This window comes from Dromiciops gliroides, chromosome 1 (genome assembly GCF_019393635.1).
Source record: "Dromiciops gliroides isolate mDroGli1 chromosome 1, mDroGli1.pri, whole genome shotgun sequence".
In the NCBI taxonomy this organism is placed as follows: Eukaryota; Metazoa; Chordata; class Mammalia; order Microbiotheria; family Microbiotheriidae; genus Dromiciops; species Dromiciops gliroides.
Window position 1 is genome coordinate 489,191,929 of NC_057861.1, and position 14,011 is coordinate 489,205,939.

At 36.9% G+C, this 14,011-nt stretch overlaps 1 protein-coding gene and 1 pseudogene across 1 annotated transcript in view; both read right to left on the bottom strand.

The window, feature by feature from the left end:
• Positions 1-2,157: 2,157 nt before the first annotated feature.
• Positions 2,158-14,011, bottom strand: part of GLIPR2 (GLI pathogenesis related 2) — a 60,842-nt gene continuing 48,988 nt past the window's right edge. The window contains exons 4-5 of the mRNA XM_043979195.1: positions 11,380-11,457; positions 2,158-4,030 (exon numbers count right to left, since the gene is read on the bottom strand). Coding sequence (XP_043835130.1) covers positions 3,867-4,030; positions 11,380-11,457 — 242 coding nt within the window. The 3' untranslated portion in view covers positions 2,158-3,866. The remainder of the gene's footprint in view (positions 4,031-11,379; positions 11,458-14,011) is intronic.
• Positions 9,629-10,128, bottom strand: LOC122736800 (annotated as a pseudogene).

Consider the following 14,011-nt stretch of genomic DNA (forward strand, 5'->3'; position numbering starts at 1 on the left):
GTAAGCAGTAGAAATAGAAGAACCTCAAAGTGCTAGACAGAAGTCAGCCATTATTATTATTATTATTATTATTATTATTATTATTATTATTCTGTTGGGTTTCTTTTTTTTTTTTGGTGAGGCAATGAGGGTTAAGTGACTTGCCCAGGGTCACACAGCTAGTGAGTGTCAAGTGTCTGAGGCTGGATTTGAACTCAGGTTCTCCTGACTCCAGGCTCAGTGCTTGATCCACTGTGCCACCTGGCTGCCCCTAACCATTATTATTAATAACTAAGAAAATAGAGTGTCAAGGAAGTAAAACATTTCTATTCTATTCAAATGGATCCAACCATTGCTGCATAAATAATCTAGGCACCATACAACTTGTCATTACTTAAAGAGATGCTAGGTAAGTATTGGTCATCTCTTGATTTTCAACAAAACTATCATGACAAGAAGCTAATAAAAGGTGCAACATTTACCTTTCTCAGTCTAAAATAGAATTTTACACTGATACAGAATCTTGCAGCAAACAACTCCTCTGAACAAAATCTCTCCTCACACAGTGCTGTCAATATAGCACTTAACTAAGCCTGAAGCACATTTGATAATTTAAAAAAATGTCTTTAACAAAACTCTGATGAGTTCTCTTTTTGTTTTTGCTTCTTCCTTCTAAACACCGAGTATGCAAATGATTGGTTGAGGCTTCCACTAGCCCGCTGAAATTTTACTATATATTAAAAAACCCATTTCTTGGCTATAGAATGCTTATTCGGAGGTGGGTTTTATTCATTGCGTATTTACCTAATGATAATTCACTGAGTTTCTGTAGGAAAAGTGTTTAAATTTCAGCTTTGAGAATGGAATATATATAAGAACTAACTTTGTATATGTGAATTCTTTCTCCTGCCCTTGATTAAGTCAGCCATAGTGGAGAGAACACAGGATTTAGAGCTTCAGTCTCTGTACCTTATTAGCTGTATGATTATGGTCAAATTTCTTTATCTTTCTCGGCTTCTGTTTCTGTAATATAGGAGTAATAATACTCTTACCATCTACCTATCAAGCTTTGAAGTGTTACATAAATATTATTTGTTATTGTGGTGTTGTTTAAACTTGGTAAAATCCTACATTATCATAATCCTTATCATTCGGAATTAAATCCGATTTGAGGATTGAGGATTCTTCCCTTCGGTTCATAGCTCTTTTTTTTTGGTGAGGCAATTGGGGTTAAGTGACTTGCCCAGGGTCACACAGCTAGTAAGTGTCAAGTATCTGAGGCTGGATTTGAACTCAGGTACTCCTGACTCTAGGGTTGGTGCTCTATCTACTGCACCAACTAGCTGCCTCCCATAGCTCATTTTATATCTTCAGAAAGTATCTGATTTCATTCAGTAAAAATTAAGTACCAGACCCCATCTTGGTTGCTTGGTACTGTGAGAAAATAATGGGGTTCTATGAAACCCAGAGAGCCTGGCCAGGCCTTTCTTAAGGCCAGCTCAGAGTTAGGAGAATTTCAAAGTAAATGTAGTTGAACTTTGGATTGTGAATACAGACAATAGAAGTTACCTCACTAAAAACCACACCTGCCTGAAGGCTTTTTCCCCTGGAGGGCTCTGTACTGTGACATCAGCACATACCCTTGAGTCCAGTAAACCAATCAATTTGAATGATGCTAGCCAATTAGCTTTGAGCAGTGTGGAAGGGACGCCTCTCCTCTGGACCTCAGGAAGCTTCCGCTCACACACGCTCTCACGTGCTCTTTTGGCCTGAGACTCTGAGGAAGCAGCTGCACCTTGTTCTCTCTCGCTCTTCTATCCTAGGTACTAGGGCTTCTGAACTTTTGGAGCCATGTGTTCTCTCTTTCATATTATTTAATATGCTTTAATAAATGCTTAATGCCCCAAACTGGTGCTATAGCTTCTAATTTATAAGTAGCAATAAATTAGAAACACCAGCTAATTTTCCCTAAAACTTGGGACAGAAATAGGACAACCCCATATAATTTTAAACACCACAGTACTAAAGCTGTCATTTTACATATCACACTAAACATCGCTGTTATTTGGTGGGGAATTGCCAGTTATTAGAAACTACTTAAAGTCTTGAATTAATTAGCACTCAAAAAGAAACCAGTGCAAATCACTTCAAAATAATGTATTATATGAAAAATATGGTTTATTTTCTAATGTTCTCCATAACATCATATCCCTGGATCACATTAGGAATAATGAATTAGCGTTAAAAAAACAACAACAATTTTGACAACGTAAGACATCAGAATACTGTAAACAGAATTTGTTTCTACTCAAACTTACTCTAAGTTGGAACTTATAAATACCAACCTCAAATTCTACAGCTAATTTTTCAAAGGAGAGATGACTGAAATAGTAGACAACATCAAGTTCTAGAATATACTCTTTAGGAATGTTCTTTTTAATTAATTTGCTGCAGTACTTGAATTTATGTGATGCTCAATAAATGCACTTATATTTTAACCTTAAGGCAAATACTTCACAAATATAAATACTGAACCAACTAAAGAACACAGGATTGTCTATGCTAAAATCTCTCAAAGAAATGTGTTTTTTATTATGATCTTTAAGCTGTGCCAGTATGACATAATTCCTGGAGGCAATATTAGCACAACTGTAATACTACAGATCTGCCAGAAATATTGCTTTTGCTCATTTCCTGCTTTGAGATAGCTTATTTCAGAGGCTATAGCAAGGAGACAGTTTATAATCCTTCAAATCCCACCAAAGTCATCCAAGTCTGCCTAAGAAGGCTTATCCAAGGTCACAGTCAAGTTCAAGGAAATGTGAAATTGTGGACGGGGAAATTACTATGTTCAAAGTTTTATGCTACATGCACGTATACATATACACATACATTTGTATACATGTTAATCATTCACTAAAGTCTTCCTCTGATGTGTGGGCACTTAAGTGACCTTGGGTTCTTGAAGGCAAGTTTTGCCAAACTAGAAAAGCTTAGAGTAAGGAAGTGGCCTGTATTTCCACTGTCCAAGCCCAGCCTGGCTTATAGCTAAAAGGTTACTCATCAAGTGCTAAATTTTGAAGGCACAGAAACTCATGGAGACTGTCCACTATGTCACAGATGAGTTGTAATCTGTGTCAAAGAAGGGGGTGTGTAGAGCCTGGAAATATTAAAGTATGAATGCCAATATATAGGCTCATATGATAAGTTTTAGCCACGAACACAGGAATCACCCAAATCCAGTGTCCACACTGTGCTGTGACCCACTTGATGGTGGTCTGAAATATTAAAAAAATATATTCTTTTTAAAAAATTAGGAGGTGTAAGAGGAAGTGAAGTTTGCCATAGATTTTGTATCTTTAAAGTCACACTGGGAATGCACTTAGCTTACGGCTCATATCAACGTTTACAAAGATGATAAATTCATGTTGCAATGTTTTTATAATTTTAAAACCAAAAATTGATTTCAGTTAAAATGAATTAATCTTATGGTGTTTGATTTTTTTATCATTTTAAATATTCATAATAATACAAAACTATAATGCATAAAGATAAATGTAAGACTTCAGTTGTTTTCAAAATAATGGAAATTTAGAAAACAGAGTACTAGACATGGTATAGGAGGAAAATATACAACCAATCTGCTTAAAAACATTACAAGAAATGATTACTTTTTTTTATACAAAGTTCACATAATGATAGTCCAAGTAACTGTACCAGATGATTAAATGCTTATTTTAAGCCTTCTTAAGTCAATTTACACTCATAATGTGTATTAGAGTGCGTGCTGTCAAAGTGACAGGTAAATAGGGGCATCAAGCTTTAGATTTCATAGGCATTTTACTGTTACACTCTGCAGTCCACAATTAATGTTTGCATTTTCAAAATTATTTCTTTGAAGGACGAGGGACGTTTTCTTCAAAGAAACCGGGATTGACAATATTTCCAGCTGGAAAGTATCTGGCAACCACATAGGAAGAACCATCATTTGCAGCGGCCTTTCCAACCCCCATCTTCTTTGTGTTCTTCCATATCATTGCTGTAAAATGTCCTGGATGGGGAAGAAAGGGATTAGGCAAAAGATCAACCCCTGGAATCTCAAAAAAGAGTTCATAAACTTGCAGTTTCTGGGTTGTGGTACTTTTAATGACCATCGGCATCTCCCTGAAATAAGAACCCACTTTTATAAAAGCAATCTTGTTTTGGTGATGCTAAGTAACTATGAATCATGGGAGGTGAAATAGTAGTGTCATGAAAACCTAGGGAAGAGAGTATCCAGGAGAAACAGGTGGTCAACAGCACCAAAGGTAGCAAATATTTGGAGAAAGATTTGGACCCTGAAAAACCCAGTTTTGACAATGAGGAGAGAGGAGTTTCAGTTTTATTATAAGATTGGAAGCCAGATTACGAGGAACTAAGGAGTAAGTAAGAGGAGAGGAAGTGAAGGTACTAAGTGGAGACAGTTTCTTCAAGGAGTTTGGCTGAGAAATGGAGGAGAATTATAGGATAATATCTTTAGGAGATAGTAGGGTCTAATGAACATTTTTTTAAGGAGGGGAGAGACTCGGACACATTTCAAAGCAGGAGAGAAGGAATCAGTAGACAAGAAGTTGAAGATTCGATAGAGAGTGGAGAATGACTTAGAGTGCAGTTTGTTGGAACACATAGGAAAGGATGAGGGATAGGGTGCACACCAAGATGGATTGGCCTTAGCAAGGAGAAGGGCAGCTTTTTGAAAGAGTTGGGGAAAGTAAGAGTAACAATGAGTAGGGTATGATGCCAATGAGTTTTTGTTTTGTTTTGTTTTTGGTGAGGCAATTGGGGTTAAGTGACTTGCCCAGGGTCACACAGCTAGTAAGTGTCAAGTGTCTGAGGCCAGATTTGGACTCAGGTGCTCCTGAATACAGGGCCAGTGCTTTATCCACTGCACCTAGCTGCCCCCTTGTCAAGCAGTTTTGAGAGGAAAAGAATGGACTCTTTTTTTTTTTTTTTTTGGTAAAGTAAGAGGCAAGGTCCTTAACTGAGCCTGAGAGAGATCTGGGAAAGAGGAGTTATGTGGCACTTGAGGAATGGAAAGAAGGTTTAAAATAGCTTCTGTGAGTAGTGAGATAGCAAACCAATTAGAGAGAAATTATAGGATTGCCTTGCTGCAGTAAAGGCCCAGCTGAGACCGGATAACATGAATTTTTTCCCATTATTAAATTCCATTTTTAATTTTTGGAATAAAATAAATGTTTCCATAACATAGTATATTAAAAAAGATGATTGCACTTAAAACTGCAAATCTACGGTGTACAATTTGCTATTCCTTTCAAATATACAACACAATTATCATGTAAATTTATTTTTTCTTCTTTCTCCCTCTCACCCACCCCATGGCTACCATCAGACACAAATCAGTATATATGTAAGAAACATGAATTTCTAATGCACCCAGTCAACATAGTTATACGACTTTCCCTTCACTTAGTAAATGGTGAGTAGGAGAAGAGGCAGATATAATGCAGAACTGATGTTTGGCAAGAGAAAAGTATCTGTGGATTCAAAAGTAGAAGACAGTGTAGAACTGAAATGCATGACTACTGGGTTGAGGTTGGAAAGGGAAGAAAGTGAAGTCAGAGCAGAAGTAATAACTTGAGAAAATCTTGAGGGTTGAGGGAATGTTGGTGTTGATGATGGCAAAGAACAGGTGTAGGAGGGATAAAACAGAGAGAAATTATGTTCCTGAGGTAGAATGAAGAAGTAGGTAATGGGACTTAAGAAGACTGAAGAAATAGGAGACTGGGGAGCTTAAAGGAGCTTCTATGTGGATATTAAATTCCCTATGTCAGTTAGTAGGTCAATAAGCATTTACTATGCACCCACTAAGTGCACCAGGACTGTGCTAAGTGGGGAAAAGAAGATGGTAAGCCAGGTGCTCTGAATTTTCTGAGAAAAGAGGGAGAACGTCTGGGGTGGGGTTGGCATATTATAGGTACCACAACTTTAATTTGAGTAGACTTCAAAAAGAGGAAAAGTTACTAACTGAAGGAGGTAAAGAGAAAATAGCAGTTGGGGCAGGAAAAGGTCTTCTGAAGAAGGTAGAATCTGAGTTGGGTCTTAAAGGAAGTTAATCTAGAGGGACAGATGAAAAAGGAGAGTAATCCATCGCTGAAGGCACATCCAGGAAAAAGGGAGAGACAGGGAATGGAGTACTGTGAGGGAGGAACAGAAAGAAGTCCAGTGTAACTGGATTAGTACATGAAGGGGAGTAAAGCATGGGGAAATATGGAAAGGTAGGAAAGGACCAGACTGTGAACACCAAACAGGATTTTGGTAGCTGAGAGGAAGATGGATTGGAATAGAGAGGGACTTAAAGCAGGGAGACCAACCAGAAGGCTACTATGATAAAAAAGGAAAGATTCAGTTTAATGAGATCTCAGAGAACACCTAATCTAAGTCCCTAGTTTTAAAAGTGAGAAAATTGATCATGGAGCATATAGTTTACTTGTTAAAGATCACAGAGCTAATTGGTTGCAGAGTCAGGACTAGAACCCAGGTCTTGACTCCCAATTCGGGTGCTTTTGTACACTGCCTCTTGCACGGTAGACCTGGCAGTACTTGGTGACAACTGTTAGTGGACAGGGCAAGTGTGCATCTGGGCACTGCCATTTGTTTGAGGTTCCAATGTTTCTCTAATTGGGGACATAATGGAGTAGGGACTTGAGGTCCATACCTGGAATTCTGAAGGTGTGGAAATCTTAAATGTTATTATAGTACTTTTCTTTGCAAATTATTTCCTTCTTCCTGAACATTTCCCATCTCTGTCATTCTCATAAAGAAACTACTACGCACATGTAAGATTTGCCCACCCCCTCTGTTATATGATTTCAGCGTTGAGGTAGTAAAAGTCAGGAATCAGGTCTGGAGGGAGAGGAAAGGTTTTTTTTTTTTTTTCCATAGCTCTGGTGGAACTAGTCAGCCATCTGATACTCCTGATGAAGAGTCTTATGTTGGTCAGAGCAGCAGAGGCAGGTAGTGTTTAACTCAAAAACCACAGAAGCACTGACATTAGTTTTGGTAATCCCTCAGTATGAAGTCCATAATTCTAGACTATTATGAAAAGCTGCTCCAGATTCATCAGAAAGTGAAATGGTCCTGGGAGATGTTTTTCTGAATTATAATCACCAAAAAACCAACTAGGAAAAAAAAATCTCTAATTTCTTTTTCTGGAACAGATGGAAAATTGGATGCAAAACTTTTTTAAGGGAGAAAAAAAAAAGATCTAAATCAGACAAAGTAACAGAGAACACATTCTTAGAGAATAAAAACACACAGATTGTTGTAAGCATTTACAAGGGGAAACACTGATCACTAAGCCAGCATGGCTTTATAAAAAACTGGTTATTCCAGATTAAACTTATTTTCTTTTCTGAAAGGGTTACTAGATGAGGGATCTGGTCAGGAATAAGGAATTATATATATATATATTATAATAACATTTATTTAACATATTCTTGTGGACAAGATAGAAGGACAATTCTTAGAAGGAGGTCTCTAGGGGAATGCTCTAAGGATCCATTCTTCGGCATTTTTTATCATTGACTAGGATAGAACCATGCTTATCAAATTTGAATATGAAGCTAGAAAGTCTGGAGTTCCATGAAACAGCTAACATGTTTGATGACAAAGTCAGGATCCACAAAGATTTTAATAGTCCAGAATAATGGGCCACATCTAATAAGATGAAATTTGATTAAAGTTAAACAAAGTTCTATATTTGGGTTTATAAAAACCTTCCAACTTCACAAGAATAAATTACTGTATAGTAGTTTGAAAAAGATCTGAAGTTACAGTGAACTTCAAACTTACTCTAAGTGAAAAGTCTAACACATTAGCCACCAATGCTAATGAGATCTTAGGCTGCAGTGTGTCTCAAATGAAGAGGAAGGTCCTGTTACACTTTGCTCTCCTTGGACCACATCTAGAAACTTGGAAATGTTTTGTTTAGGGATGAGAAGATTTTGACTCAGGTTTTGAAACTCTATACTTTTCAACTCAGCCTTAGTTGTCTTTCCCCTCTAATTAGAGGGCAGAGGAGTAAACTTCCAATGCCTTCTTTTATTTCCTGGTAACTCAATTTTTTCATTATGTCTCTTCTCCACCATACTCTTTGGGAACAACATGCCCCAAAGGTAGGTACTCCCTAGTTTTCTTGCCCCATCACACTCCCTTTTCAGTTTCTTTTTCTGTGCAGTCTTCTCCCATTAGATTTTAAGCTCCTTGAGGGCAGGGACTGTCTCTTTTTCTTATTTGTTTTCCCAGTGCTTAGCACAATGCCTGGTATATGATGTTCTATCATGTATCTTTGTGACTCCTTGGACTACAGCATGCCAGGCCCTTCTTTCCTCCACTATCTCCCTAAGTCTGTCCAAGCTCATGTTCATTACTTCCAAGACACTAACTATCCATCTCATCCTCTGCCATCTCTTTTCCCTTCTGCTTTCCATCCTTCTTCCCAAAATCAGGGTCTTATCCAATGAGTGTTGTCTTCCCATTAGATGGCCAAAGGATTTAAGATTCAGTGTCATTATTTGTCCTTCCAATGGACAGTCTAAATTAATTTCGTTAATTATTGACTGATTTGATCTTTTTGCTGTCTGAGGGACTCTCAAAAGTCTTCTCCAGCACCACAATTAAAAAGTGTCTATTCTGCAGCACTCGGTTTTCCTTGTAGTCCAACTCTCAGAATCATATATTACTACTGGAAGAACCAGAGCTTTGTCTATAGGGACCTTTGTTGATGAGGAGATGATGCCTCTGCTTTTGTGTGTTGTCCAGATTTGTATAGTTTTCCCTCCAAGGAGCAAGGGTCTTTTAATTTCATGAGTTGCCACCTGCAGCGATCTTTGAGCCCAAGAATATAAAATCTGAAATTGTTACTTCCTCTATTTATTTTCCAGGAAGTGATGGGAACAGTTACCAATTTTTTTTGTTAATCTTCAAGCTAACTTTTATACTCTCCTCTTTTTTTTTTCTTTTTGGCAAGGCAATGAGGGTTAAGTGACTTGCCCAGGGTCACACAGCTAGTAAGTGTCAAGTATCTGAGGCCAGGTTTGAACTCATGTCCTCCTGAATCCAGGGCTGGTGCTTTAAACACTGCACCACCTAGCTGCCCCTTATACTCTCCTCTTTCACCCTCATCAAGAGGCTTCTTAATTCTTCTTAACCTTTTGCCATCAGAGTAGCATCATCTAATATCTGAGATTTTTGATATTTCTCCCAGAAACCTTAACTCTGGCTTTTGATTCATCCAGCATAACATTTCTGCATGTAAGTAAAATAAATAAAAGGACAATATACAACCCCATAATACTCATTTTCCAATCTTAAGCCAATCATTTGTTCCACGTTCAGTTTTAACTGTTGCTTCTTTACTTGCAGATAGGTTCCTCAGGAGACAAATAAGATGACCTGGTACTCCCATCTCTTTGAGGACTTGCCACATTTTGTTGTGATCCACACAGTCAAAGGCTTTAGTATGGTCAATGAAGCAGAAGTAGATGTTTTTCTGGAATTCCCTTGCTTTCTCCACAGTCCAGTGAATACTGGCAATTTGGCTTCCAGTTCCTCTGCCTCTTCAAAAACCAACCTGCTCTTCTTCTTCTTCTTTTTTTTTTTTTTTTTGTCATTGGGGGTTTATTTAACACAAATAAAAATGTGCAAATTTTTACTCATTTTCTTCACTCCTCAGTCTAGCGTTTGGATTGGTAATCTTGATGGCTAGCTGAGCTGCTCTCTCAACTATGACTTTCCGATTCTTCGAGGAAATATTGTGAGCAATTTCAGCACAGTAAGATTTGTTGCACATCAGCAGCACTTCTAGCTCTTTGATGTTGTGCACCAGAAACTTCCTGAATCCACCAGGTAACATGTGTTTTGTCTTCTTATTGCTTCCATAACCAATACTGGGCATCAAGATCTGGCCCTTGAATCGTCTTTGCACTCTCTTGTCAATGCCTCTTGGTTTATGCTAGTTTCTCTTGATCTTGACATATCGGTCTGACTGGTGATGAATGAACTTCTTGGTCCTCTTCTTGAAGATTTTGGGCTTCATGAGCAGTCTGAGGGCAGGCATGGTGCCGGTGAAGAGAGAATTCCAACCTGCTCTCCTGGTAATTCTTGGTTCACAAATTGCTGAGGCCCATCTTGTGGAATAACCTTGTTGGTGTGTGAAATGAGAACAATTGTTTGGTGATCTGAACATTCCTTGGCATTGCCCTTCTTTAGAATTGATGTAAATTGATCTTTTCCAACACAGTGGTCACTGTTGTGCTTTCCAAATTTGCTGGCATACTCAGTACAGAAATTCAACAGTATCATCTTTTAGGATTTTAAATAGTTCAGCTGGAATTCTGTCATTTCCACTCTCTTTACTGTTAGCATTGCTTTCTAAGGTCCGCTTGACTTCATTCTCAGGTCTGACTCTAGATCAGTAACCGCACCATTGTGGTTATCAGTGATGCTAAGACCTTTCTTGTGTACTTCTTTTATGTGTTCTTGCCACTTCCTAATCTATTTTACTTTTGTTTGTTACCTGTTCAGGTAACAGTTGGACCAGACCCCTTCTTTTCCTCCATTGCTCACATTTCTAACATCTCAGACTTGGGTCTAACTTGTCTTTCTTTTATGGGATAAACATTTTTGGTCCATCAAATGGTAGCTTTTATGAACTCCATTAACACAAGGCATATAAAACATAACTTTTCTCTATCACCTCAAAAGAGATAGATAGAAATAACACATAAGTAATTAAGAATGGATCTATGCACTACCCAGTATAACTTCCTCTTGAATTATCAAGTCTTATGATATAGAAATATAGCATAAGACTTTAAGGGGAGGTTACACTGTGTGTGATGGATAGATCCCACTTAAATTATGTATATATGCTCAAAAACCTCTACTATATGTAAGATTACCATATACTATATGAAAACCTGCAGTTCTATAATGAACTAGAATGTTTTAGTCAAAAACTCAAGTAAAAAATGGTGAAATAGATGCCTTTTCTAACTTTTTTGCTTTTCTGAAAGATAAAATGAAAGAAAGACAATAAATGTAATCTTAGAAATGTTAATAGATTGGGTTTCCTATCTTTATATTATATATATATATATATATATATATATAAAATTGGGGGGGGAGGGCAATGAGGGTTAAGTGACTTGCCCAGGGTCACACAGCTAGTAAGTGTCAAATTTCTAAGGCAAGATTTGAACTCAGGTCCTCCTGAATCTAGGGCTGGTGCTTTATCCACTGTACCACCCAGCTCTTCCCGTTTCCTATATTTATAATAAAAAGAAAACAAAACCAAAACCTTGTACTTTGGAGAATAAAATGATGGCAAAAAATACTCACCTGATTCTGGGGTGAATCCTGGACTCTTAAAGTCATAATTTCTCATTTCACTATACCACCTGTCAGACACATCCTGTCCTATAGAAAAAAAGAGATGACCCTGTCAAAATACAGTGGCAGTAGAAAATAAATTTCAAAACCAGAATTAATAGTCAGAAATATCCTGATAATTTATAAAAACCTTTTTTTTAAAAAAGGAAGTTGGTGCAAGATACTCTCTTCAATTTCTTGTCCACATATAAAAATTTAGGTATCATCCTGCAACTTTAGTTCATCACCTCCTTGCTAAGAAGTAAGAAGCATGATTTATTTTTTCTTTTTCTTTTTTTGTGGGGCAATGAGGGTTAAGTGACTTGCCCAGGGTCACACAGCTAGTAAGTGTCAAGTGTCTGAGGCCAGATTTGAACTCAAGTTCTCCTGTATCCAGAGCCAATGCTTTATCCACTGTAACACCTAGCTGTCCATACCTTCCTTTTTTTTTTTTAAGAAGCACTTCTATGATTTCTAGAGTCATATTGTACTTATCATAGTTTTTAAGTCTTCCAAAGTTATTTTCCTTTACTATGTATGCACATTGTAGATTGCTTTCTCCTGGTTCTGTTCACTTCACTTGGTATCAGTTTGAATCCATCCCTTTTGTCATTCTACTAGGATAGCAATATTTCTTTTCTTTTTTTTTCCTCATAAAAGTATTTTATTATTTTCCAGTTTCATGTAAAGAAAGTTTTTGACATTTGTTTTCATAAAATTTTTAGTTCCAAATTTTTCTCCCTCACTTTCTTCCCTCCCCCCTCCCCAAGACAGAAGACAATCTGATATAGGTTATATGTGTACAATCACAATTAACATATTTCTGCATTAGTCATGTTGTGAAAGAAGAATCAGAACAAAAGATCAAAAAAGATAAAAAAGAAAAAAAGAAAAATAACAACAAAAAAAGTAGAAACAGTATGATTCGATCTGCATTCAGAATCCACAGTTCTTTTTTTCTGGATGTGGAGAACATTTTCCATCATGAGTTCTTTGGAATTGTCTTAGATCATCACAGTGCTGAGAAGAGCCAAGTCTATCACAGTTGATCATCACACAATGTTGCTATTATTGTGTACAATGTTCTCCTAGTTTTGCTCACTTCACTCAGCATCAGTTCATGTAAGTCTTCCTGGTTTTTCTGAAATATGCCTGCTCATCATTTATTATAGCACAATAGTATTCCATTACATTCGTATACCGCAACTTGTTTAGCCATTCCCCAATTGATGGGCATTCCCTTGATTTCCAATTCTTTGCCACCAGAAAAAGAGCTGCTATAAATATTGTACATGTTGGTCCTTTTCTAAGATCTCTTTGGGATATAGACCTAGTAGTGGTATTACTGGGTCAAAAGGTATTAGGGTAGCAATGTTTCATTACATTCATGTATGATAATTTGTTCAGTTATTCCCTAATTGATGGGCACCTATTTTGTTTACAGTTGTTTGCTATAACAAAAAAGTGCTGCTATAAATATTTTTGTACATATGGATCCCTTTCCTTCTTCCTTTGACTAATCTGATAGTAGTGGCATGCCTGGGCCAAATGGTAAGTTCAGCTTAATGACTTTTAAAGTATAGTTCCAAATTTTTAGAAAGGCTTTATTATTTCTCCATTATAGATAATTCTAGCTCTGGCTTTTAAATAGCTGCTATTTATCAATATTAAGGAATGGAAATTTATTCTTGTGTTTTCAAATATTTTTGACATAAAAAGATGTTATAATTTGTTAAAAAGCTTTTTCTGCATTTAAAAATATAATTGTTATTTTTATTGTTTTTGTATGAATATGCTTTATTATGTTGGACATTTTCATAATAACAAACAACTCAGCATTCCTGGTATAAATCCTGTATCTTTTAAATATGCTGCTATAGCTTCTTTACTAACATTTTATTCAACACTTTTACAATATTAGAGCTATGAATTTAGTTTCCCCCTTCTTTTACTTTATCTCTCCCTGGTGTATGATGTGGGATGGAATTATGGTGATCAAATTGTTCATGAGGCATCCCAAAAGAATTACAAGATTCAGTGACTCAGTTTCCCAAGTTTTATTGAAAGACTGTTGACCACAGGGAGAGTACCAGAAAAATGGAAAGGTATCTCTTGAATAGGGAAAGAAAAGACAGTTATATTTATAGTATGGACAAATTGATTATCAGTCTCGTTATAATAATCTTCACCTTAGGGAGGTACAGAGGAGGGCCTATCCTAATTTGGAATTCCGGGGGGCTTAAGCCAACCCCTATGGCAGGCACCTTTTTTCAAGGAGGTGTGTTTTGGGGGTTTACTTGTCATAAGGTGAATCTGTGGACAAATTTGGCCTTTTCTACACAAGTTACCTCAACTTGCCAAGGTCAGAGTGTCCCTATGTTTTTTATTCTTAGGCCTAGTTTCTGGGTATTAACATTTATCAGTTTCTATAACCTGTCTTTTTATGTTTTTGTTGTAGTTAAGGTCTCTGTGACCTGCCTCTTTATGTTTTTGTAATAAGTAGTGATTAATGGGGGTAATAAGAACCTAGGCCCTCACTTATACTGATGAGTACCCAAGTCTTAAGTTATCCATTAATCCTTTATGGAGCTCAGATCTAAAT